Source organism: Triturus cristatus, chromosome 3_1 (genome assembly GCF_964204655.1).
Source record: "Triturus cristatus chromosome 3_1, aTriCri1.1, whole genome shotgun sequence".
Classification (NCBI taxonomy): domain Eukaryota; kingdom Metazoa; phylum Chordata; class Amphibia; order Caudata; family Salamandridae; genus Triturus; species Triturus cristatus.
Window position 1 is genome coordinate 245,769,264 of NC_140583.1, and position 27,916 is coordinate 245,797,179.

Consider the following 27,916-nt stretch of genomic DNA (forward strand, 5'->3'; position numbering starts at 1 on the left):
TACACGCTGCCAAAAATACACAAAGGAGCAAATCCACCTCCGGGCAGACCTATCGTGTCAGGCATAGGGTCAGTTCTGGAGCCACTCTCCAAATTTTCTGACCACTTTCTCCAACCCCTGGTCCACACTACACCACCCTTCTTACAGGACACCAGGGATGTCCTCAAACTTATTGAGACCACCAATCAAGAGGTCCTACTTCCAGATGTTTATCATAGAGGCCCTCTACACAAACATCCCCCAACAAAGCACACTGGAGGTAGTGGACTCCATCCTACGAAGCGAGACATGGACCTCGGCCACTCCAATCTCCTTTATCATGGAATGTGCCCAGATTGCCCTGACTGAAAACATTTTTCAATTCGAGAATAGTCTGTTTCATCAAACCCAGGGTACATCTATGGGTAGTACCTTTGCCCCAAGCGTGGCCTGCCTTTACATGTCAGAGTTTGAGGGCAAACATGTACTCACTAACACTAACCCATTCAAGGACAATGTACAATTGTGGTGACGCTACATAGATGACATCCTCGTGTTTTGGAAAGGCACTAGAGACAACATCCCAGCCTTCCTGACCTGGATTAACAACCTCAAACCATACCTCAACTTTACAGCAAACAGCTCGGTTTCCGAAATTGCCTTCTTGGACCTACTCATTACAAAACAACCAGACAAATTGGTGACCACTACTTATAAAAAATCAACAGACAGTCACTGTCCCCTACTGTACCAGAGTTTCCATCCCAAAGACCTTAGGGAAAACTTGCCCTACGGCCAATTTCTGCGTATCCGCAGAAATTGGAGCAACATAGACGACTATAAGAGACAGTCATCCGAACTGAGCACAAATTTGGCATTGAGACATTATCCAGTTAACCAAATAAAACAAGCACAAAAAGAGCTCAAAACACGAATAGACAGACTCTCCTGGATAGCCAAACTAAACAAAAGACCGATCTACTGACTTGCGTCACCACCTACACCCCAGAATCAAACATGATTAAGAGCGTGATTAACAAACACTGGAAAATCCTACAAGTAGGGGAACAATCCTTTAACAAACCAAGATTCGCATTTTAACGCACAGCAAACTTGAAGGACATACTGATGAACACAAGACCCAGGAAACACAACAAACCACAGAACACACTCTGGGATATACCACCCGTCACGGGGCACTACCCTTGTGGGAAATGCGTCGTATGCCCACTTACAAAAGAAAGCAAAACGATTGCACTAACAGACACATGGGTATGGAAACAATACAAACACACCAATTGAAACACCAGCAATTGTTTGTACTTGATCACATGTCTCTGCCAACGCCAGTATATTGGTATGACTACACGACCAGTGAAAACGAGAATTGGGGAACATAGGAGCAACATCAGGTGTAAATAAAAACAACACCAAGATGTGTGCTCACTATGTAGAAGCACAACACACACCAAACAACCTGAGTTGGACCATTTTGGAAACATGTAAAAATATCACCAGAGAGGCACTCTTCAGGAAAGAACATCGCTGGGTGTTCAGACTGTCCTCCCACATCTTGGGACTCAACAACGACATCCCATGGGCAGAACTAAATCGGTAATCTAACCTGACCTATATATGCCCCATCAGCGAAAGAGCCACTGTACCTTGGTACACCCTATGTGGCCACTTTCACTTTCTATGCACTACCCTTGCCCTCTTACCTGCACACACCATACAGCTTCTTCAAAAAAAGATCTCCGCCAAAGAGCCCCGTTTACGGTGATCCCGTCGGGAATTGCAGCACCGGCCCGACGAGGAGCAAAGCCCAATGATGAAGCATGACTTCCCTCGGGGTGTGTGAGGGCATCACGAAGCAAGACCGGTCTTCCCCGTCCCCCTTAGGAACTGTATACCCCTTGTAGCACAGCTTACTAGGAGCCCTGCATGCAGGACCTGCTTAAATAACGACTCCCGGTCCCAAACCTCCTCCTTATTTTGATACCAATTTAGTATGTGTCATGTCGCAGCCAGTCCCAGGAGGGAGGGGGTTCTTGGGTCCCCAGGAGCCACGGGTCATGGCCAGGGTCTGTCCAGATTGTTGAGGAGACCACTGCGGGCGATTTCTTCTTCTTGGGGAGGGCAGGAGGGGAGTTGCTCCACTATACCAGAGGCGTCAAAGGCCCTGGAGACTCCCACCTGGCAGGGTTGTATCACTAGCCCTCAGTGGTCAGTTTGGGCAACCAGCACAATAGCCAGTGCTATAAATGGGCCAGCACTCACAGGTACTGAGTACCGGCACTTCTTATTTTTATCACTCTGAGTACTGGGTCAGGGCCGGACTGGGAACTTAAAACAACCCTGGCAAAAAATTATTAATTCAGCCCCCATTTGCACCGAGTGACCCCGACACGTTGCTCAATATGATTTTCCCAAGATAATTTTGGAAAACTAAAACTGAAAGGTGCCTGCTGAAACGTTTCAATTATATACGCTAGTTTTGCTAGTTGTTCAGAAGGGAATTTAATTAAAAATTCAAGTACATAAGAGTTTAGCACAGTAGCGCTATTTCTACACAGTTTCTAATAATGCATGCACCTGTGCAAGAATACTGTGCCTGACGAGAAAAAGAACATGTTGGTAGCGTTATGAGACGCTTTCTCCTAATTCATCTGTACATTAGTCTTTTAAACGGGCCTGAGATCCGCCGGGATCGAGTAACGTGCATCACAACTCCTGGGTGCTCAACCGGCCTCCAGGTGTCAAAACCGACCTTCAAGGGCTCCAGCCTCCGGGGATTGCCCGCTTGCCCGGCTGGCCAGACCGGCCGTGTACTGGGTACTTCTCTACTGCCGAGGAGAGTACGGTTACTCATGAAAGAGTAGGCTGACTGGCTGCTGGTGAGCATGAGGCTGTCAGAGACAAACCTGTCTCTGACAGCCAAGACGCTTCTGTAGCCTTGAGCTGGACCCCAGCCAAACTAATCAGTGTGGGCTAATTTGCTTAATGTCCAGGTGTTCACCATCATGCTGTGTTTGACAGAGCAGGGTCCATTCAGACCCTAAGCTGTCAATCACAGTCACACCATTGTATGCATTTGTGCAAACACAGAAATCGAGGCAGTCCACTGACATCAGCAATTAAGAAAGCTACGTGTGGTAAGGAGTGTAAAATAGCTTTAATCCCACATGAGTCTTTTGTGTGAGTGACTGCTTTTGTCTGTGTGCTTGCCTGCTTCTGTGTGTGTGTTTTTGTGAGAGACAAAAGCGAGAGAAAAAGGGAGAGAATCGGGACACTCTCAGGATGTGTTTTAAAGGAAATGTGTGGAATGCTTTGCGTGTGCCCACGTCTGCTTGTTTCTTCCTGTCTGTGTGCACGCTTGAGAATATATAGTTTTGTGCCAAACAACAGCAAATAACAGTATGGAATTAAGAAGCTGCAAATATTACAAAACAAGGAACTGTTAACATATCATTGCGTTTGACTTTCATTTTGTGTAATGAAGACCTGTTTGTTTATATAAATGCATTTCTCATGTGTTTTGGTATGTGCTGCAACTGGTATAGAAACCATAAAGTACCATCATGTCTTACCCTTAGCCCCGCCCACTCACCACACCTCTAGCTCATGTTAATGAGTATCTGCACTTATTTTTTCTCACTTAAAGCACTGGCCGTAGCTCTCTGAATACCCCAGTGCCACCAGAAATGGCGCTGGCCTGCTGCGAGAGGCCGACAAACCCGCAGTTGCCCCCATCCGAAGCAGAGCCACAGGGCTCCACGGCAGGGGCGACGAAGCACAAGAGGTGCGCCACTGTGAGCACTCACCACCGCCCTGACGTCACGTTTCTCTCACCATGGATCCGCGGACCCACCACTAAAAGGGCACCACGAGCCCCTCTGCTCTCAAAGTCCCTGGAGTCCATCCACAGCAGGCCCAACTCAAAGGGGATCAAGTGTCCCAAGGCACTAGGGACATCTCTTCATAGAGCCGGGTAGTCTGCAGCCAAAGCTGCCATCCTGGGCATGCCCTGGCTCAGTTTCTTATAATATCTGGAAATCAAACAAATTCCTAGCTTCAAAATGTTGTGTCACTTGCTAGGATCACTCATTGTTAATATCGGTCTTTTCTGTTCTTCAGGCAGCTCATACCACCAAATGCAGCGCCTGGATCTTGCTATAGGAACTTTGCATGTCGCCTGGGACTGAGCTTAGGGAGTGTGCTTGTGTGTGGTGTACTCCGCCTAATGGATAGGAGACTGTACACACCAGATGTTTTTGGTAAATATAAGCTTTTTTAATTAATTATGTTGCTGCAGTGTGTTATAATAACCCCCTCTTAATAAACTGAGAATGTGGGTAAGGGTATTCCACAGAAATAAAAGGAATGTGGTATACGTTAGTAATGTGTCAGATGTGGCAAGTCATAACAGCATGTACCGGCTCCTGGGAATCCCTACTTGATGTGCCTGTGTCATCGCTGACCAGCCCCTCTCATTGATGGACAGTGCTCCATAGCTCTTCATTTAGGTTTGTACTATAAAAATAATAATGCATACATATGCATCCAAAAAGTCTCGCCAGTGGGTGATGCTAACACTGCCTTGGAAGCCCTCGGATAACGATCCCTGACCATATGAGTCTCAACAGCTTGTTAGCAGAATTACAGACCCTTCCATAATCCTCCTTTTCACAAAGAACCCTACCCCTCACATGATCCTCAAAATTCTTTACCAAAAACTCTAGTTCATGCACCATCTCCACAATGCACCTATCTATCAGGATCTCTGACCCTCAAATAATTCTCATCGCCTCTATCAGGAAGCTTGACCCTCAAACGATCCTCATAATACTGGCCATTGAACCTCAAGCGCTCCTTATAACTAGACCCATAACCATCACATGATTCCCTCAGCCTTCTTACCTGGGAGGTGCTTCTACTGCTGTTTGGAGAGGCAGTGTCATAGCTCAAGTTGTCCAGGCTAGCCTTGGCCTTCATCACCTCCAGTTCCAAATTTATGATCCTGAAAGACAAAGTAGAGGTGTCCAACCCAGGATAATCAGGTACCCCGAGACTCCTCAGTCCCCATCCCAGACAGACATGTCTAGTGTGTGGTACTGAGGGTTATATGTCACAATATTGTTTGGACACCATACTTCTATCACACAATATTTTTACTAAGATTCACTTACAAAAATATCGTCTCATTGGGTGTAGATTTTTTATTATCTCCAGTGGCGCAATTTTATGAAAATGATGTTTAGGACACTGTATTTCTGTCAGACAGTTTTGACCACAATATTGTGGTATCATACTATGCAGAGGACAGGGGCTGCTGTCAAACATTCCAATCAAGGTTGTGCAAAATGAATGAAGACAAACAAGAGCTAGGAGCAGCAGCCAATGTGTGGAGAAGAGGACTTTGCAGCTTCTGGGTACCAATGGAAAACATAAGGGGCAGCAAAGTCACCCATGATTTACAGCCACTGCACCTTTTAGCAAACCTCATAAGATGCATGCACTGTGCCACAGTTTCTAAGATTCAGTCTGAGCTTATGTGCATCTCACTAGCTCCTTTTCAAGCCTACAGTGTCTCTTATTCAATAGGTACATTGCACAGTGCCTCTCAGCAACTCCATCCCAGCTCTAGAATCTCAATCTCAATCTCTTAGTCTCCAGACAATTCGGCCAGCTCTACATCTAGTGCTCCCGCTTCTCACAATCATTGTTCCTCTGCTCTAGACCAATTCACATCCTTGTTTCCCTTCTCTAGAGCACCTCGGTCCTAGAGATTCTCACTTGTCATTCTAAAGTGTCATTCTCACCCACCCTAGAAAATCTTTAAACTCTAAAATCTGACATTGCAGCTTTCTTGAATCCTCACTCCAGTGTATTCCACCTACTTCAGCTTTCCATCACCAGTCTTTCATTGAACCCATGCCCAGCAGCTGAATTTCCAATCCCTTCTGTCCAGGTGTCAGAGTGCCACAGATCCGCAGATTGAGCATTTTACTGTCTCTATATATTTGCAAGCAATTCTGCATTCTAGTGTGTACCTAATCTCTTCATTCTCAACCTGGGTGTCTCATCATCACACAGTACAGATCAAAGAATTTCGGTGCCCCACGTTCTCATCCTCAAGGTTCCCAAATATGTCAATTTTCCCTCCAAGGCAACATACTCACCATTTCCAATTAATCCTAGAAGACATCACTTCTAATTCAGATTCTAGAGCAGAGATACGGCCAACTACCTTTATTCCACATTATAGGCTATACGGCTATACTGTTACTATCCCCTAGTCTGAAACAGCTCACCACTCCTTCACACACAATCACTTTGTCATTCCCAAACACATCTTTTTTCATTAATCTAGGTTGTTCCACTATCTCGCTCTCTGTATATTTCCATACTAGAGCAATTCACATTACCACACTAGTGCCCCACATTGCATATTCTCACTGCCAGCACCTTAACAGTGCCTATGTCAGGAACCTTCGATCATGCCATTTTGTGGCTCTACTTGAAAGGCTTCTGTGAGCCCGCTTTTATCATGAACACTAGTTTGGAATCTGTGCTGCATGCCAGTGTTCATTCACAGACTTTACAAATCCTCTTGAAATCCACTGCAGAGTACATTCAAGGGTTTACTACTTAACTCCTAATGCATTATGGTACTTGTATGCTTTACACAAGCTTTGGAGCTGGAGAGGAGCCTTTTTTGTTAATTTTATAATATTTATAACTCTGTCATATCATTTACAGCATATGCTCATGTGTTCCCTGGCTTAAATTCCTGCCATGTCCTGAAACACAATCCGATCCTTGTTCCACTCCGGAGTTTCATTGTGCCTACTGGTTGCTTCCTGGAACTTCACTTCACTATTTCAGACAGAGAGCTGAAGGAGAGACTTTAACTGCTCTCACCTGTATGGTACTACAGCTAGCTAACAAGTATTCAGAGTTCCAATCACCCTGTGGGGCTGTGGGCTGGGAGGAGGGATTTAAGACTGACCTCTACATTCAAAATTCATGCTTCGGTCACTACTGGGAGCTCCTGTTTTCTTCTCCAGTTGCCTGCACTGTTGAACCTTTGAAATCCTGAAAGGTGTCCAGATTCCAGCTACTACTCTTGCAATGTCCTGCCTTCCTGCAGCTGCCCTGTGCAGCATTGCGCTTTATCTGTTTTCCATGCTTTATTCGCGCCTTATTTTTGCTTGTCCTTTTCTACCCTGATAGCTTGAATTTCTGTTTCCCACTTGGGTTTCTGGCCACATATTCGCTGAGTTGGTAGCAGTTCCCTTTGCTTTCTTGTTCTGATTTACTGTTCTGAATTTGTGTGTTAATCCTGACAGTCTATTACACACACTGAGTTAAATTACATTATGTTGTGCCTTTTTCATAGATCACACGCCCACTATTTGCTTGGCTCCGCAGAACTTTGCCTTGAAGATATATCTGGCGGCACTTGTGGGTTTGCCCCTGATGGGTAGTCCCTAGGGCTGCTCCTGGACAGATCTTGCCTAATACAGTAAGAGCAGTGCTGTGTTGACTGTTGGGATTTCCCTGCAGGTGTGTTCCCCATATAGGGGGTGGGTCATTGCAACCTTCTGGGCAATCCTTGTGAGATGTTTTCACGGATGCCTCAATTGGGTCCATCAGTTGGGACTATGGGTCATTTGACCCTCTGCCTAATCTTTGTCAGTCGCATCAGACTGTCGAACTGGGGACATTATATGCGGTTTGATGATCGTATTTTCCTCGGTGTTAGTGGAGTGTTGTGAGTGGGCATGCGAATGAATGCATTGCGGCGAGTCTTTAAAGTTGATGCTGCTGGGTTAGTGATTGTCGTAATCCTAAAGAGAGTGTTCCCTGTTCCTCTTGCCTCTTTGCATATCTTTCAAGAAGTCTGGTTCCCTAAATCAGAGCAATAGTATGCGTTAGAGCCCTGTGGGTTGGTTCAATGACAGACTTTCAGGGTGTTCAGTTGTGATACACTTACCTCCAATGAATCTCAATAGAACTCTTTTTACAGTGTCATTTGTTACCCAGAGCATCCGGCATGAGTCCTGCCTTCTTGGACTTATGCTGGACCATCCTGCATTGCAGAATTTAATCACTGTATTCTACATCCTGTACCAGTTCTATACTTCATTGCCTCCAAGCTAAAGAATATCACTGTCTCTATATCTCATTTTAGAATCGCTTACCCTCCACGTCATTTCTTTCCTCTTTCTATCATCCATTCTGGAGAATCGTAACCAAGTAGAAGCCCCAAAAAATGATGTCTGGGCTGAGCCAAAGTAGACATCGGCAGGGTGTCTCAGACTCATCTTATGGGGCCCCACCGTCTCCATTTTCTTTGGTAGTGGATATCCCCTTTGTGCTCTATGTTTTCTAACATCTCAACATATCCAGTTTCCAGTTAATGCTGGAGAGAGGCTGGCCTGCTCCAGTCTCATATTAGAGATCACTGATGCTTTACATTACTTATAGGTCATTTTTTAAGGTGGCTACATTTATTTATTGAGGTGTTTTACTGTTGATGATAAGCAAATCGATTTTGCTTGAAAAGCGTATTTACGAACAAGAAAAATGAAATATTTTGTTTGCCTGTATTGCACTGTATTGTGGCATTAGTATAGTGCTTACAACCCCGATGTGAAGTGCTTATCCACACAGATATACGTTTTCTGAACTTAAGTTGTTTTCAGGAAATGGGGTCTGGGGAGGGGGTGGAGGTAAGGTGACATGGGGCCTTTGTCCCCAGGCTTTTTGGATGGGTGTGGCCGTCCAAGGACTGCAGGGAGCCGATTGGTCCAGTGGATAGAAAGGGCAGTGCTAGGGGGTTAAGAGTAGGGAACTTCTCTTTTGGCAACTAGTCGGTTACCCCAGCAGGTCAGGTCGAATTAATTAAACATCGTCCCACCTCATCACATTATTTAGGTTTGAGGGATTAAGGATGTGTAGAGGGCTTGACATGGTGACACGCGTGTGTACGGGTGTTGATTGTTGTAAATTTGTCACTGATAATCAAGTGCTAAGTAAGGGGGTGGGTAGACTGATGGATTATAAGTGTAAGTGACTAGAAGGTTAGTTGCATTGCTGGATGGGGTAAATAGGTGAGTTAACCGATAAAAGAAGGTTGTGTGAGCTAATCTTAGGAGTTTTTATGCAAGGCTTGGGGAGTGTTAACTTGGAGTAGTTTTATGATGTTGAATGGTGGTGTTTAGGAGTGGAGGGGAGATCTTGGTTAGGGGCAGCCGTGGATAGGAGCGGTAGGGCAGTGGGGCCGGGTTGGAGAACAACGAGCGAATAATTAATTTTCCCTCGTCGTTGTCTGTCTCCCCCCTCCATCCTGGCGCCACTGCTTTACCTGCACAGGCCTCGGTGGTTAGGGGTATTGCTGTGTATGATGAAGCCTAAGGTTAGTCTGTGAGGCCATTGGCTAGGGGTTGTACTTATTGTTACATGCACGTGTCCCTTTAAAGCGGTATTTGTCACACATAACAGGGTACTGTGGGTTCCTGGTTGTGCCATTTTGCCCGATTGCAGATCAGGACTCTTCTTCAAGTTTACTTGCAGAGGCCGGGCTGAAAATGGCTAGGTTCTATTCAATGGACGCGAAAAGGTTGCAGAGACTTAGTGTCACCAGCAGAGGGTGTGTTGTTAACCGGTATGTTTGTTAATGTAATGACAGATGGGGAGGGGTGGTTTGCTTTTGGAAATGAACGCGGAGACCACGTTAGTGAGGAGACTACCCCAACTTCTCAGAAGAGATGTTTACTATCCTCTCTCTCCTAGAAATTTTTGCCCTCTCAATTCGAACACTAAACTTTATTTTTATTTTTTTAGATTTGAACACTAAACTTGATACAAATCTTGTCACCACGCTAAAATAGCTTGAATTTCCTACTGCCATCCCTGTAGATTGTATACACTTCTGCTGGAGTAGCAAGGCGTGCATTGGCCTCACCTCATCAAGAAAATGGTGGCCCTTGACTGCTGGTTGGCTAGTAAAGTGCAGTCATTTTCAGGGTTTGGTGCACCCATCAGACCTCTGGGTCCAAGTGCTGCTTCACCTGGTGCACTACCGACAGCCACACCCATATACACTTATTCGACTTCTTAGAGTATCAAACTCAATCCTTTTTACAGTACTTCTTTGGCTACTCCTCCAAGAGTGTATTTCTTGTTCCTTTTTCTTACACTAGATTCCCTGGTCACTGTCCCAGTACCTGTCTTGAAGCTCTCCCCTCTGCTTCTTTTCTTCGAAGCGCGACTGCTCCAGCCATCCCTTCTCCTTCTCCAGCTGGACAATAGAACCCTCCAACTGCTGCAGGAAATAGAAACAATATTGTTAGACGACCAGTGACTGGTGATGGGGAATCCATTAATGGAGGAGGAAATATTGTGGCAAAGGTGTGCTTTCAGAAACATTACTTGGGCGCAGAGACTGCCTCCTCCAGTAACCCTTTCCCTATTGTTAGGTGAAGTGAAAGGACACCTAGTAGAAGAAGTTGGGTTTGGAAACTGTTAAGAGTTCAGACAATGTCTCATGCAGGGGTGAACCTACATTAGCCCCATGTAGATTGGGTGACTGCACCCGGGGGACTGGGGAAGACAGTCGTGACCTTTTGACTTCAGCTATCGGTACTGGATCAAATTAATTGATATTCAGCACTTATTTTCATAGCAAACGTGCATTCCTAATTTGGACATAACCATTATTGCATGCACCACATAAAGGGCCCATTCTAAAATGCAGGGGAGCAGTTTAGGAAAATAGCGGGCAACAGATGTTCCCCTCTCACCGCCTAGAGTCATCTGAGTAAGAAAATGAGAGACTTGAAAATATTAGTGATGGCTCGATCACTTTCTAACTGTCGAGTTTGGTCGTAAATACACAATATGGAAATACATTGGGAATTCTTCCAATGGTTTGTCACAGTCATGGATGTTAAGAGAAAAGGGTTGCCATCAAATTACAATATTGTGGCTATGAGGATAGATGGTTCCCTTGTTTAGGGATGAGATACATTAGCCTACATAGTTGAGGCCAGTGTTGTTTTCATCTATGCTAGTCCCATTACATGAATGTATAGTGGTGGTATACATCCCTCCTTCTCCTTGTACCCTTGGTGTTCTTACAATTACATTTTCAGTGACATAGTTAGACAGGTGTTGGGCATCCGGTGATAGTCACAGGTGTTGGTGCTATTTTTCTCTACTAGAGATCTTCTTGGCTTTCCTTAAAAAGCAGACTCCACATTAGTCTGTTTATTGACTCAATACTCAGAGCATTTTGCCAGTTCCTTTGCCTCTAATTTGGGCAGACTTCATGGCTGTATTCTTGCTGATGCATTATTTTGCCTGTGCTAGACTGTGTCTGTTCTTAGCTATTTAACTAGAAACAGAGACCGGGCCCTATGCTAATTCCCATTTATTTACATTTTGAGAATTATTTGCATTTTAATTTGAACTGATCAGTTTACTATTTCTACCTTCTGAAATGGTTCTAAATTTTAAATAAACCTTCATGGTTTTGACTTTGAACTTTTCTGACGTAAGTCATTTAACTTGGTTTGTGTCTATTTCGTAGACATAGTCCTTTGGGACCTATACAAGAACCCCAATCCCGAAAATGCATCATTTAGAATAATATTTGGTGTCAAGAGTTTTGGAGAGAAAACTAGCACCAGTAGAGGCTAGGAAATTCACATGAGGTTTATGGGCTCAGTCTAATTGTGAGTATACAGAGAAACAGTCCAAAGAGTGCCATAGTTGAGGAGAGGGGGTAAAACCTTGGAAATGGCAACAGGCACAACAAATATGGGAGATCAACTACCATCTCATCTCTTGAAGCAGCCGGAGGAAGGCCAGGGATTAAATGGATACAAAAACCAAAGTCCACTCTCCTGCCGAGAGGTCATCAGGCAGGCAAAGAGTAAAGGAGCAAATAAACTGAGCCCCTGGCGCTAATCAGAGGTGCTCTCTACAGCTATGGGGAAAAGACTCAACTAGATAACGACTGACCATCCATGGTATCTACAGCTATGGGGCAAAGACTTTATTACATAACGGCTGAGCATCCATGGTAATCGTAAGAGCTCATCCTTCCAGATAGAATTTGAAATGAACAAAACTGAATTCCCCGTCATCATTTACATGTGAATCCTCTACAGATAGTCGACAGAATCGGAAATGTGAATGATGAACATGCAACTGAGCTCTCCTGACATTCACTACAGGCGATCCTTTCAGGAACAGGTTAAAACTAAATGATAATGAGATTGAGCTCCCTGCCAGCCATTTAGGATTAAGTATTTAAAATGGACTGAATCGTATTTAGATTGAGCTTTCCTGTTACTCAGTCGAAGGGATCTCTCTGGATGAGGCCCAAGTCTGAGTAAAAGTTGACTGAGCTTCCCCTGGAGATGAAAGCAGTGACAGGCTGAATGAAACACAGTGTTGAGTTTCTCAGTTTTTCTATTTCTAAGCACAGAAAATAAACGAATGATATTATGCAATTTAATGGTACTCAATTTATCGACGTCGGAGGACGAAAGGTTGATTTTGTCCGGTTTCAGGCTCATGACCTGGAAACCTCAATGATGTCAGCAGCACATGTTTGTCTCAAACAAAAAGTCATCTTGCCAACTTTTCATATAGTCTGAGTTTTGTTGACAAATGTTTGATGTGATCTCTTCAGGAAGAGGCTACAGATGACAGATGAAATCGACTGAGCCCATCTCTTACTGTACCTTGCATGTCAAGTTGTCGGTTGTGGGAGTTCGAAGAATTGCATATGAGTTGGCTTTAAAGGCCACAGAAGGCAGAAGTGTAAGTGGAGATTTGAATATAAAATTGACCCTTGTTTGGAGAGATCACCTTTAGGGCTCAAGGATATCTAGGAGAAGGCCATTATTCATGGCTACTGAATCTTTGGACCTTTTCAGGAAGATCACCTTTCCAGTTGGTCAGACTCCATCATCATTCTGTGACATCAACACTGCCTCTCTGCTCATAAGAGCAGGTGATGCATGGTTTGAATGATCCCAAAACTTACTACTGTCCTATCCAAATAACATCAATGAACCTATCATTGGCCTTCATCAGACTGCCAGATATTACTGCTTGTCCGTCACAAGTGGACAGGTCACATTTAGACCAGTATCATATGATGAGAAAAGAGTTTGTCAAACCATGAGACTCTTGTTCTTTTGTTCCCTCCACTTCCTAGCCTGATCGTCTTGTTTAGTAGGTCCTACTTTGTACTGAAACTCATAAACCACTAGCATGCCCCTGTAGATTTGTACAGGAATACCACTGTCGTGTTAGGGAGCAGGTGTCAGGTGAGTTGGGTGAAACTGAAAGGTTGTGATCCAACCTAAGGAGGGCAACAGAGCGCTCCGCTGGATAACTTAGGGATTCTACATGGCACCTGAATTAGTAGGTATGCAAATTCTTTTTTATTTTTGCTTTAAACAAGGGCACACACAGTAATTGCAACATAATATATTTCATTTTAATTAAAAATTGCATCAGGAATCCCAATACATTTCGCCACTTAATAAATATAAAAAGATTATAAATATAAAAACGGCTTGTAGTTTTTTCCTGGGCAATGAATACATTTTAGTGTCTCAGCAATTTTCTTTATTTTAGCAGCTATTAAGAGTGCTCGGAAGTAATAGCATCATACATGTATCAGGTCAAAACAGACAAAAACTATGTGAACTACATCCTCAACAGTGACACTACAGAACATTTATGCTGTCTATGTGATATATTGTTCTAATTATTTATGTTTACATGAAATGGTAAGTATCCTGTTATTAAATTAATAAAAAATATTTGCAAATAAGATTCTGTTATTTTTTGCATCTAACACTGTATGCAAAATTTATTGGTAACGGCAACTACTGGGACATTTTATAAATAACATAACGTGTATTTGTAAATCAAACATTCAGGCCTATGGGGATTTTAGCACTGAATAACAGATGTTTATTGTTACTCAAGTTAATAGTATCATTTTATCAACCTCTGAAGGGTGAAAAGCTGTGTGAACCTACCAGGATTAAAATCTGCGACCATAAGGTCAGGCACAGATTCCTAAAGACATTAGGCCACAGAATCACCAGCCTTGGTTTATTTACGAGCAATGTTTTAAGTCCTGACTAATCTTACTAAGTACCTTTAGGTTTTCGTTGATATCAGGTCTAACATTGACCAGTTATGTTAAGAAAAACAGTGAGTCCCAATCAAGGAAAATTCAGGCAAGCAATTTTACATGTTACTTTTTGACTGCTGTTCAAGGTGTTTTACTTGGTATAATTCCTCATAGGGTTCAGATCTCATTCATTTGGTGAGCGAGTTAAGCTGGTCCATATTCGAACAAGTCGTCACCATAGTCATGGTACATATCATTCTTTAAACCCAAATCAGGTCTACATGCTTATCTGGAGAAATCCTTTGGGACGCACAGGGCCAGCTGTACGACCGTTTTTGCATGCGCAAACGGGTTTGTGAACCCTTTTGCGCAAGCTAAAACCTATTGGATCATGTACATAGCCTATTGAACGAGTCGCAACTATTTTTGCGACCCGCTAAATAGGTTTTGCGACTCACTATTAAAAGAGGCGTTTCCTTCCTAATAGAGACCGCAAGCCCATGTATGAATGTTTTGCAACCGCAATTGCGGTCGCACAACACTCGCATATTACCACCCTCTTCGTGAGCTGAATGTTGACAATCTTCTCTGTGACTTTGCCTGCGTAGGGGAAGAGAGATATGGGTCTGTAGTTTTTGAGGTCCGTCGGGTCTGCAGAGGGCTTCTTGAGGAGGGGCTTAACTTCTGCATGTTTCCAATCATCAGGGAATGTGCTGCATTCGAAGATGGTGTTGATGGTGCATCATAGCTTGGGTGCTATGGCAGTAGCGGCTCTGTGGAAGATCTGCAGCGGGCTGGGATACGTGGGGGCTCCTGAGTGAATGCTCTTCATTGTCATGGTGATGACAGGGGTCCAGGCGGAGATGGTAGGTTTGCTGGCGTGGCTGGAGGTAGGAGTGGTTTTGGTGTCTGGTGTCTGTTCGTTGAAGTTGTCATAGAGGGACTTGATCCTGAGATGGAAGTAGGAGCCGAGTTTGTTGTGTAGGTCCTGGGAAGGTGTGACGTCTGAGGCTTCGCTGGGGGATTTGGTGAATTCCTGTATGATGCTGAAGAGGTCATACGAGTTGCTGGAGTTGGTGAGGATTTTTTCCTGGATGAAGGTACTTTTGGTGGACCTGATGCATTGGTGGTATTCTGTCATGGCATTCTTGTAGATGGTCCGGGCTTCTGGGGTATTGCTGTTTCTCCATACTTTCTTGAGACGTCTGCAGGTGCGTCTGGATTCTCAGAGGTCAGTGGTGAATCAGGTGGCTTTCATGGGGCGCTGTCTGTCAGAGTTATGGAGGGGGGCGAGCTTGTCTGCGCAGTTGGTTATCCATCTGTGTAGTTTGTTGGCTGCAGAGTTGACGTTGGTTGTGGTGGGAGGGGGATCGTGGTTAAGGGTGGAGTTGAGGTGTTCCTCGATGACCTTACCCCAATTCCTTCATGGAGGACGTGGTGTAGGTTTGTGAGCGGTGGTTTTATCGAAGGAGAAGTGTACACAGGGGTGGTCCGTCCAGAGGTGTTGCGTGGTGTGGCTGAAGAGGATGTTGTTGCCTCCTGCGTAGATGGGATCGAGGGTGTGTCCTGCCTTGTGGGTAGGGCTGGTGACGAGCTGTTTTAGTCTGATGTTGGTGGGGTTGTCCAGGAGGGTAGTGGGGTTGGGGTAGCTGAGGTTGTCGAGGTGAAAGTTCAAGTCTCCGAGTAGTATGTAGTGCATTGAGGCAAAGGCTTGGGGCGTGATGAGGTCAGTGATGGTTGTGGTGAATGCAGTTTGTTGTCTGGGAGGTCTATAGGCGAGGGTGCTATGTAGGGTCGTTCTGGGACTGGTCTGGATTTGGAAGTGGAGGTGTTCCGTGGGGGATGAGGAGTCCTTTGTGCTGGAAGTGGTGAGAAGGAGGGAGTTCTTGTGCGTGATGGCGAGTCCTCCTCCTGGGTGGTTGCGGCAGTCCTTCCTCTGGATCTTGAATCCAACGGGGATGGCGGTAGCAATGTCAGGGGCGGAAGTGGAGTTTGTCCAGGTTTCTGTGAGGAAGGCGATGTCTGGCGAGTGGGTGTCTAGGAGGTCCCAGATTTCTACTGCATGTCTGTGCAGGGAGCGTACGTTGAGGAGGATACACCTCAGGTGTTCGGGTGTGCTAGCTGTGGGGGACCAGAGGTGCGTGAAGGTTCAGTGGCAGAGTCAGTAGTAAAAATGGCCACCATAAAGTAGGGATGGGGGAGAGCGCAGCTGGGAGGTGGGAGGGGGAACCGGCAAGGGCGCAATGGCAGCAGCGTCAGGAAAAGGGCTGAGAAAACGGACATTCACATACATTGTTGTCTACATTGCAGACGGCGGACATCCTGTGCATATATATATATATATATATTCACTGAAAAAACCATAGGTTTCACACACGTTATAGTTGGGAATTAGCATTTAAAAAACCTTGAAAATTCACTGAAAAAAACATAGGTTTCACACATGTTATAGTTAGCTGGACATTTCACTCGTACAAAACCATTGAAATTCCCCCGTTATAGTTAGTTCAGCTAACTATAACTCGCGCGCCCGCAATCCACTGCTGATGACGTCACATATTACATCACTCATGACATGGTCAGTGACATCACTCATGACATCACTGATGACATCTCAAATTACATCAATGATGACATCACTGATGACGTCATCCATGTGATAAATTACCACATCTTCTCACACCCTAATATAACCTTTGATACACCGACTCAAAATTTCAGAGTTCCATTCTCAAAACCATACATGCTTTAAATGCTAATTTATGTATGTATTATTATATTTTTTATATATTTACTTTACAATAAACTACCTACATATATAGTTATAGATTGACTGTATGCTGTAATATGGAATGGCTCAGCACTTTTTTTTTGAATTTGGATAAAGTTGAACAGCATAGTTAATATCTTCCATAAACTTATAAACAGTTTTTTTTTTTTTAGGGTTTTTTACGGAGCGCGCACCGTCTTCGTGTGCGCATGCGTGCGTGCGTGCTCCGTGCGTGCTCCGTGTGCGCATGCGTGCGTGCTCCGTGCGTGCTCCGTGCGCGCATGCGTACGTTCTCCGTGCGTGCTCCGTGTGCGCATGCGTGCGTGCTCCGGCAAGTCATGTGATTACGAAACAACACTTTTCATTGGTTCATAGTAGTTTCAGTTCCAGAATCTTCAAACACCACACCCACTCCCCTCATTATTTCTTCTTATTTACTGGGAGAAGGAGCTGGAGAGCTTTTCCACTACGTGAGAATGGCAGAACAGCAATCTTCTACAGAGAGTGAAGAGGAGACCTTTGTGCCACCAAGCCAGAGGAAACAAAAGGACTCATTCATATGGAAGTTCTTTACTTTTCCAGAGGGGCAGAAGAAGGTGAATGCCCCAAAAGTCACCTGCACTGTTTGTGGAGTTGTCCTATCTAGAGGAGATCCAAAAAAAAATACTCCTTTAGCATTTATACTATGCTGAGGCACTTCCAAAAAGTGCATCCTGTGGCTTATGCCCGTGAATTTACAAGAGCCACAAGAGACAACCCTCCAGGAGCTCAGCCGAGCACATCATCTGCGGCCGCAGATTCACCTGCTTCAAGACCTCTGGATATCCACCCTCTGTTCCAGAAGGTTCATATACGGTGCAATGTGTGCAATGTTGTTCTCTGTTATGGTGAGAGCAGCATCAACTTAATAGAGAACAAAATCCAGCAGCACACATGCTCCACCCTATCATTTTTTCCATTTTTTTTTGTTCCTGTTGAACACTTTTTCATTCCCTGTTTTTTTTTGCTGCTCTAAAAAAACATACAAAATACAAAATTGTTAAAAAACTAAAAACAAAATACAAAACAAAAAAGACTAAAAACTGTTCTTTTCAGAACTCACTTCACTTCTCCAAGAAGAACTATATTCCTAATATACTGTGTTGTAATTTTATTGAATGAATGTGTAGTGTATACATGAATGATTGAAATGATTGAAATGACTGAGTGAAGAGGAGGAAAGGACTGACAGAATGAGTGAGAAAAGGAAAGTATAATCAGTCATGAAAGGGAAGTGAAAGACTGACTGCAACAAAAGGACTAAGGGTAGAGGATACAGGTAAGAAGAGTAAATGAGTAAGGGAATGGCAGTGAGTAATGGAGAGAGAGGGAGGGGGGAGTGAGAAAAGGAGAGTAAGGGACGGAGATAGGAAAAGGGAGTAACAGACGAGGCGGATAAAGTACAGCAGGGTGAAGGGATTGAAAGTAAGAGAAGTGGAGTGATGGTGAGATAACAGGTATGAGGATTAAAAAAGGGGGTAAGAGAAAGTGAGAGATGGGGAGTGAGGGGATGGAGGGATTTAGGAAACTGGAGTGAGAGAAAGGGAGTCAGGATTTCAATGAGCAAAGCAGAGTGAGGGAGAGTGAAGGAAAGAATGCGAAAAGGTGAAGGGGTGTGAAATACAGACAGGAGGAAGTGAAGTAGGAGAATAGGAGTGACTATGAGTAAAGGATAGTGACAGTTAGGGAAGGTGAGGGAAGGAGAATGACGGAGAAGGTTAAAAAATTAACATAGATGGAAAATGTGTGATGGAGAGACTAGGATTGGTAGAAACAGAGGGGCAGATTTATAACAAACTAACGCAGCACGGTGCAGCAAGTAATTTTGCTGCGACGTGCTGCGTTAGTTTCGAAGCACAGAGATGCAACATATTTACAAGAATATATCGCATCTCTATGCTTCACCTGCGCTGGCGCACAAACTGCAGCCATGCGCCGGCGCAGGCTCCCTTGCACCATGCTGCAAGGATGCCTGCGTGGTGGGGAGTTTGTTCTTCTGCAGGAAGGGACACCTTCCTGCAAAAAAACAATCACAAGAGGCTTTTTCCTCTTTCAATGCGTGCTGTAGCATGCAGCACGCACTGAAAGAGGAAAAAATGAGGTAAATGAAAAGATTTCTCCTCGTTGTGCCTCGCTACGCCACCTCTAGGGTGGCGTAGCATTCACACGCATCTCCAGAGTTACGATTTCTCGTAAATCTGGAGATGTGTCTAGTTCTATGGGTGTTGCGTGGGAACACCCACAACAACACCCATTGAACGCCCCTTCAACGCAGAGTGCTGCGTGTGAAGTGGCTGTATTTACAAGGAGAGGAAAAGTCACGCAGGGTGGCTTTTCCTCTCCTTGTAAATATGGAGGACCCCCCTGCGCCACCAGTACGTCATGAAAAGTGACGTAGTGGTGGCACAGGGGGCTTGTAAATCTGCCCCAGAGATGTTAAGGAAATTAAGGGTAAGACAGACAAAGGGAGAGAAACAGAAACAGAGACAGAGAGCAAGGAACTGAGAAGGAGTAAGGCAGTTAGAATGACTGAGACATATGGACACAGGGAGAGAAACATGGTTGAAAAAATAGTGATGGAGGCAGTAAACCGAGGGGAGTAGTAGAGAAGGAGTGAGGGAGTTACGAAAGAGCAGTAAAGGAAGAAGAGAGAGAGAAGGGGAATGAGAAAAGCAGAGTGAGGAGAAGTGAACAAAAGGGAGCATGAAAGTGAAGGGGTGAGAAATACAGATATTTTAAACTTACCTGACCAACAAAATAACTTAATTAGAAATAAATGGGTTTTTTTAATTGAAAAAAAAAAAAGTATTCAATTTCCTAAATTCTCTTTCTCGATCTGAAAAAAAAGAAAAAAAGTAGTAATATTTAACAATACATTTTAGAATACAGTACACATATTTTCATATTTAACAAAGTAATTGTTTGCCCTTTTTTTGCTCTTTTCAGAATATATTGAATTTCACTGAAAATAGTGATATCAATTGCATTCATCACTTAACAGCGGGCAAAAAAATAAACAATCTGAAAGATTGTTTAAAAAAGCCCTGAATCTATCCTCAAGAAAACATACCTTGATAGAAATGTAACATATATATTAAAAATATCTTCTAAGAACAATAACTATTTGCAATAAATAACGTCTGTAAATCTTGTTGCTTAAGCACATACACCAAAATAATATCTGTCAAAAAAGTCCACAATAGAAACATTTACCTTTCCATGAGGCCAAATGGTAATTTTTAAACCCTTTTTAGGTGAAATATCCAATGGTAATCTTATAAAATTGAAATAATGGTTTCTTCAGATGCTGCAATTTGTATCTAAAATTTTGGTTTTAGAAAAATTAAGTAGGAATTTGGTAATTCTGCAGGCAAACGTTGCTTGAAAATCAATTGAGAATCATTACACAGTGTCCAGCCTTTTTCACATTTTAGATAAACTGTGTAATGACCAGAAGTTATAGAAGGTGCATCATGGAAAATTATTGAAACTGCAACAAAAGTCTTTCCTGATATTGATAATTGATTTCCTATAAACTTCTTTATTAAAGTGTCCAATTTTGTTCCATCAGCTCTACAACGTTGCATCATTACAATTATATACTGTCCATATTTCTTTAAAAATAACGTTGATAACATTTCTGATTTACATTGAGAACATTCCATGTTGTGATTTGCATCTTTAACTAATTTACTAAAAGTCACTGATTTACTCTCTGGTAATGTTAAATGTATGAACCTTTCAGAATCAACATTAGTGCTGCATGTGTTCATATAGTTTTCACAACAATGTTCCCATTTATAAGAGAGACCAAACATATTTTCTATTTCTACCCCTTCATCTTCCAGTACCATAAGCATATACATTAAGAATTCCTGTGCATCTTGCTGGACATTTTCAGTAAACTGTGTACATCCAGAACATACATCTAAAAGATTTCTAACATCAGAAGCACTTTCTATTTTAGTTTTATCATTACTCAGCTTCTCATAAAGGAAACTCAGCAGAGAACAAAATCTTTTTTTATGATTTAGTATTATCTGCTCTTGCAAACTTTCAAGACAAAATACAACATTCAGCACTACATTAGCGTAGCAGTTGACACCAGAGCTATTTTCAAAATGACAACCAACAACCTCTTCAAGATTGTCCTTTTTCTTTTTGCTTGCAATCACATCACTCTCCTTTTGTTTTCTCTTCTGTACATCCTTGTTACAGATATTCTCAATTCTCCTTTTCCGACAAACAACACGTTTTTCAAACACAGGATACTGACCTAAATGAGGAGCATAGCTTCTTCTTAATCTATTATACTCCTTTACACAATTTGCATCAGCACTAACTTTTGAGTCATCAAAGTCTATCATGAATAAACCAGATAATTTTTTCACTCGTGACAAAGCAACATATGCCATACCTTCTTTAAACACACTAGATCCAATGTTTACAAAAGCACTATCTACAGTTAATCCTTGAGATTTGTGAATAGTTACAGCATATGCTAGAGAAAACGGAAACTGCCTCCTACGTTCATATAAGTCTTTCACAAGCAAAAAACGAACTGAACAACGACTAATGTCTTTAACCTCTTCAATCTGATCAAATTTTATTTTTAAAAATTCAATTCCATCTTTTTTCTGATAGTTAACAAAACCCACAACTTTACCCATAGCTCCATTCACTAAACCTTTTTCTACATTCAAATTACGTCTTAAAATTACCCGACAGTTCATACATACATAAAGATTCTTTTCTAAACCAGCTGTTTTCGATATGTTTTTCTCTAGAGAATCCAATTTAGTTTTCAATTTGCCTGTCAATGTAATAGTTATTCCTTCATGCTGTATTTTATCCACGGCTTCCATTCTCATAATCTCTTCATTTTCCAATTTCAAAAGTTCTTCATTGAATATAGAGCATTCATGTAGTGTTGGCATTAAGCAGATTACAATATTTTTTTCTGCAATTTTCTTGTATATTTTATCTGGAACTATTTGTTCTGTTGGAAACAAATTACATAGCAATCGACTCTGTTAAGCTTTTCTGCCACTTTCTGTGAGTAGTCCAATTCTGATATCTTTGAGAATACTTGCATAATCATCATCATTTGCTTGCCGCATATTGGTAATGAGTTCTTTGTACTCAAAGTATGACCAAATATTCACATTACATATACCTCCTAACGACTTTTTCATGTCTTCATGTGTAAGGGTATTAAATACTGGTTGTCCTTTAACTGGAGTGAGCTGCAGTAGATCCCCAAAAACTATAACATGTTTTCCTCCAAATAACACGTCATAGTCTGTCTTTAGAATTTGCTGCATTCTGAAATGCACAAAGGCAAGCATTAAGTTTGATACCATGCTTACCTCATCAATAATGAGAACTTTCATTTTCTTCAACAGTCTTGAAACTTCAAAACATGCTTCTCCTGTTAGCTTGTGGTATTCTATTTTGTTCTCATGCTCTACTGGTAACATTAGCAAACAATGTAAGGTAATTCCTTTTATGTTATATGCTGCTAACCCAGTTGGAGCAGTAACAACACAAGACAAAGCTGAATCAGTTACTTTAATTAAGAAACTTTTTCCAGTTCCAGCTTGTTCACTAACATACATTCTGATTGGTTCAAATGCTGTGCATGAGCACTCTTTATTTTCATGTAGTAATCCATGATCAATTTGTTTTGTGACTTCTTCATAAATTTGTTGTTGTTCATCATTCAGTTGTTGTTCCAAATTTGGTAAGTCTATTAAATCTTCCTGAGCTTGATTCATAGCTGTTTCCACTTCAGTCATGGCTATTGCAGCTTCATTTTCTACGATTGGTTGTCCTAGAGGATCTTGACTGAGCGTACCAGAACTTTGACTGTCTTGAGAACTGTCTAGCTACTTCAGCTGCAATTGTAGCTTCTTGTTCAATTTCTTCATTTAACATTTGTACATAATTTGATAAAGTACTGCATTCTATGTTATCTTTGCATGCATTAAAGGAATCTTCATAGCTCTGAAAATCTCCAAGTAATTCATCCTCTGAACGCCATGGTTTAAACAGCTGTAAAAGTGCTAAGTAGTAAAATTCCTTTTTGTCAGTAGTGTCGCAACTCAGCTTCCTGTGATTAATCAAACTTCCTTTTGTTTGTTTCACCAATCATCCTTCCTCACCAATGACTTTATATTTTCCATTGTTGATGTCTTCTGTGGCATTCCGTTTATAAATGTAGTTCTGCAGCACTTCATAGAGACACATGTTCTCAAGATGAAGACTTCTGTTTGGGTAATATGTGTCCAACATATTTGTTTTCAAAATGTTTGTACTTTCTGGTTCGTTCTCTGCTAAACATTCAATTTCTCGAATAGATTTCAGTACCCGATTTCGCATTCCTGCAAGGCCTAAACTTACCCAAATTATTCTTCTGGATTTGGAGTACAGACTTGCAGATGATAACCTATCTGAGCATTCGTATGGCCCAATTTCTCGATGCGATAACATCTTTAAACTGAAACTGTATAGCTTTTTACTGACAGTCTTCTAGTGAGAAATCTCTTCCCACATTTCTTTCAATTCCGTTTTCTCAAATTTAGTGATGTAAGATGTGACATACTGAGCAACAGCAATAGAATTGTCAGCTACATACTGAATATCCATGTTAGCATTCCACATGGATCAAATGACTGGGTTGTAGTTATTTATATATTTTGACTCTTCTTTTCTTCTTAGGTTGTAGGCATTTTTCGGAGATTTTCTTGTAATGGTGTGTCGCACAGCTGACATAAAACTGTTTACTCTTCCTTTTGAAAGAACAGGTCGGGGAAATCGAAATCGACATTTTGTGTAGAATTTATCTTTACTCTTGTACTTTCGTCGACAGTATTTTCCACACCGATGACTTTGGAAACGTAAAACTTGCTCTTTTAAGTTTTTTTCTTCTATGCTTTTAGGTATAGCACATGTTGCATATTCTTCAATGAAAGATAAAACTGCATCATCAGAATCTGTTCCAAATTTTGGGGCCTCCTTGATCCACAACAGCATATGAATATGAGGAGCACCTCTTGCTTGGTACTCTTTTCTCCAAAAGAAATCCACAACTTCTCCAAGAGGTGGATTGCAGATGAAGGACATCATAGCCTCAAATCTATTCTCCTGCTGTCTTGTATTGGATGTTTTCAATATTTAAATTTGCCTCTCGAAGAAAATCCAGTAAATCATCCCAAGCGTACTCAGCACAGCTTAGGGTAAGGAACCATGTAGGAGTTCCTAAATTCCGTAACATACATTTCAATTCTCCATGGCGTCGGTACCAATATTCATTACTTCCACGCTGACAAGCCATCAGATTAATCAATTGAGATTCCAAATGATCATCTCGCTGTTGCACTTTGTTCATAAAATCCTTTGCAGACACATTATGTAGATGTAGTCCAGTTTTTAAAATGTGATTTACTGCATAAGATAGTGCAGACAAGTCACTTTCAAATTATAGATGGAACAAATAAGGAATACTTTGACGAAATCTTGGATCTTCTGCATATAATCTTGTAGTCCGATACTCAGAAGAAGGAATCTGTACTGGACGTTCATCATATCGTCCACCTTTTCCTGTAGGAAACAGCTGGGGAAAGCAACGAGCTTCCAAGCTCTCCTCCCATACACTCACAGGAGTTCCTTTTGCTTTTTTCATCTGGAACAGATCAATAGTGTTTCCCATAACTTCTTTAGAATGAGGAGGATGTATGCTGAAATGTTCATAAATTTCTTCTTCTTTTGACTTATCCACTTTTTCAATTTGCCCAGTTGGTATTCCTGTGTCTGCTAGTAAAACTTCTTCATCTTCATCCATATAAATTGATTCATAGTACTTATTATTTCTTTTCAAATATAAATTTGCTCTTTGTACTTTTCGTACATCTACTAGCTCCTGCCAAATTTTCTTATTCTTCGTAGGTACACCATTAACCAGAATAACTAATGGTTCAGTTTCCAAACTATCTGCATCAATTGTTTCAATATTTTTTTTCAAATCTAATGGCAAATAGACAACTCATCCTTTTAAACCTCTTTGTAAATCTGAAGGAGGTAATTTACCTGTTTTGGGCTCCTTACGAACTATAGTCTGAAACGGATGGACACATTGAATGAGTATAGACTCATACGTATTTAAATCACTAAGTTCTGCAGGAATATCACCCAATTCTAAATTATTATGCACAGCTCTAGCTGGCATTTTATTTTCTTCTAACTTGTTATAACAGTATTTACAAATACGCTGATCTTCACCCAAATCAAAACAATTTTCCAGAAATAAATATGTAGCAAAATCATTCCACTCATAATTATTTTCTTTTTCACTTTTTTTATAGAGATCAACATTCCTTGTTTGAGTTTTATAATGGCTTCTCCGGCAAAAAATACAAGTAATATTTGGTCTTTCATTAGAGATGATAGTAAATTTTGTCATTTGATCTTCAAAATTTTTACTAACAGTGAGTTCTACATTCTCTTCCACATTTTCCTCAATAACTGTGTCAATTCCTGCACTTTGTTGCTCTGGACCAAAGTAATAAAACTGAATATCATCAATAACCTTCTCTACATCTGATACAGATCCACGGAACAGAGCACTATTCAACTCATTTAACTTTAGTGCTGGACTTTTAGCAAAATACAATCTTCTCACAAACTTTCTCATTTCAGTGTGATGTACTGCCAGCATCCTAAAATGGTGAAAAACACTTTGACAAACTTTCCTAGAAAGACAAGCCAGAGAATGTCCTTGCAAACCAGTATTCTTTCTCACTCTGCATGGATCTAGTCTTTGAAGCACCTTAATCTTCTGTTTAACACTTTTTTTTACTATATTCTCTTAGAAAGTCACGTAATTTATCAATAGATTCTTGTCGTACAGTACAAATACTACTACAATTCCAAGTGTACACTGGTGCTTTAGGACGTTTCCCCATAACCTCATGAGCTAACACTTCTTCCTCATTTCTTGGAACCATTTTCTCCTTTTCCATTACACAAGCATCTTTAACTTCATAAGCTCGACCACTGGTGTCAACTGCATGCAGCAAACTATTACTTTGAAGATAACTCTCTTCATTAAAAAATGGTTCAGTACTTGAACTATGCTTCCATTCTCCTAAGAACACTTTACAAAAGTTATTTTTTTTCACTACTCTTTTCCTTTTGCTTTTTGACTTCATTACATTGACTATTTTATCTAATGTACGGATCCTGTTCAAAATTAAAATGAATAGTTTTCTTTTTAATTCCAAAGCCTTTGCAACAATTGATTCAATGTTTCTTTTTCTTATAAAATGTTGCTTTCTTCCTATATTTTTTCACATCCTTTAGCAAATTGAACATCACTCTTCTCTGAAACATTTTTCTACGAATGTTTTGAAATTCTTTTTTTCTTTTTAAGTCATTCTTTCTTGCTTCTGATTGTACATTAGCATTTAGAATTTTCTTGCTATTGTCTTGTTGTTTTCTACTTGAAACACTATTTGCAGTGGATATATTTTTTACATTTTTTCTATGTTTGAGGATATTTTTTAAAAATCCTTAGTCTGCTTACCAGAAGACTTTTTCTTTTTTCCAACATGAGGTTCTTCAACTAATTTGTGTTGTCCAGTTGTCTTCAAATATAGATGTTTTTGCTGTTCTTTTCTCTTTCTTGATTTTATAGGCATGTTTAATTTATTTCAGTGTTGTTCCCCAATACCTAAAAGAAACTAAAAAAAAATACCTTTATGTAATTTAAATATATTACTATATTTTTTTTGAGCTTTTCAAATCCTATCATATGATCTGCCCCTTCCCTACGAGTGCAAGTCTTACAGAACAAGAGCAACACGAATTAAATCTCTGACAACAATTCCTGTGTGCACACAGACTCATGGTGTGATTCTAGGCAGAAAACGATATTTGATTGGCAATTTCAAAGCACATTTACTACTGGTGACGTTGAATATGTTAGCGTTACACACTGCTATCTGAAATACGACACAGTGCTGAATAGTAAGCATGGGAGTGCAGGACAAGCAGCTGCCTGTGTGCTAAGAGTGTGTTTCTGGAGACTGTGTATTGTCAGGTGCAAGAGAGATCTGCATGGACGCTTGCACAACTGCATGAAGACTGCAGAGATGTATGTAAGAGTACATGTGTGGTAAGGGTTAATTGGAGTTTTGAACATGTAGGATCTACCTCACCCATTGCAGGAGTGGAACGAAAATCTACCATGTTGATTTCAAATGTGTTAGCATTTGCCTCTCATTTGTGAGATAGTGATTTGTGCTGAATGCTAACCATCACAGTTCAAGAAAACAAGCTGCCCCTTTCCTGCGAATGCAAGTCTTACAGAACAAGAGCAACACAAATTAAATCTCTGACAACAATTCCTGTGTGCAGACAGACTCATGGTGTGATTCTAGGCAGAAAACGATATTTGATTGGCAATTTCAAAGCACATTTACTACTGTGGTAGAGCAAGTGATAATTACTGTAACAGCCTGACACATTTTCCTTATAGTTTAGAGAGGCAGAAAGAGCACATGTCCTAACAGCTACTTGAGACCATGAGCATATGGAACCTGGGTGAGTGATTAGACTAGAGCAAAGGAAATGAGCCTTGGTGACGTTGAATGTGTTAGCGTTACACACTGCTATCTGAAATACCACACAGTGCTGTATAGTAAGCATGGGAGTGCAGGAAAATCAGCTGCCTATGTGCTAAGAGTGTGCTTCTGGAGACTGTGTATTGTCAGGTGCAAGAGAGGTCTGCATGGACGCTTGCACAACTGCATGAAGACTGTAGAGATGCATGTAAGAGTACATGTGTGGTAAGGGTTAATTGGAGTTTTGAACATGTAGGAACTACCTCACCCATTGCAGGAGTGGAAGGAAAATCTACCATATTGATTTCAAATGTGTTAGCATTTGCCTCTCAT

General features: G+C 41.5%; 1 protein-coding gene across 2 annotated transcripts in view; it reads right to left on the bottom strand.

Moving 5' to 3' along the window:
* The window catches only part of LOC146860022 (uncharacterized), a 269,057-nt gene that overhangs the window by 162,258 nt on the left and 78,883 nt on the right, over window positions 1–27,916 (bottom strand). For both annotated transcript variants that reach the window (XR_014978762.1, XM_085643785.1), the window contains exons 5-6: window positions 10,215–10,312; window positions 4,900–4,999 (exon numbers count right to left, since the gene is read on the bottom strand). Coding sequence is in view for 1 of the 2 variants with exons in the window: in XM_085643785.1 (XP_085499911.1) it covers window positions 4,900–4,999; window positions 10,215–10,312 (198 nt within the window). In the remaining variant the exon portion in view is untranslated. The remainder of the gene's footprint in view (window positions 1–4,899; window positions 5,000–10,214; window positions 10,313–27,916) is intronic.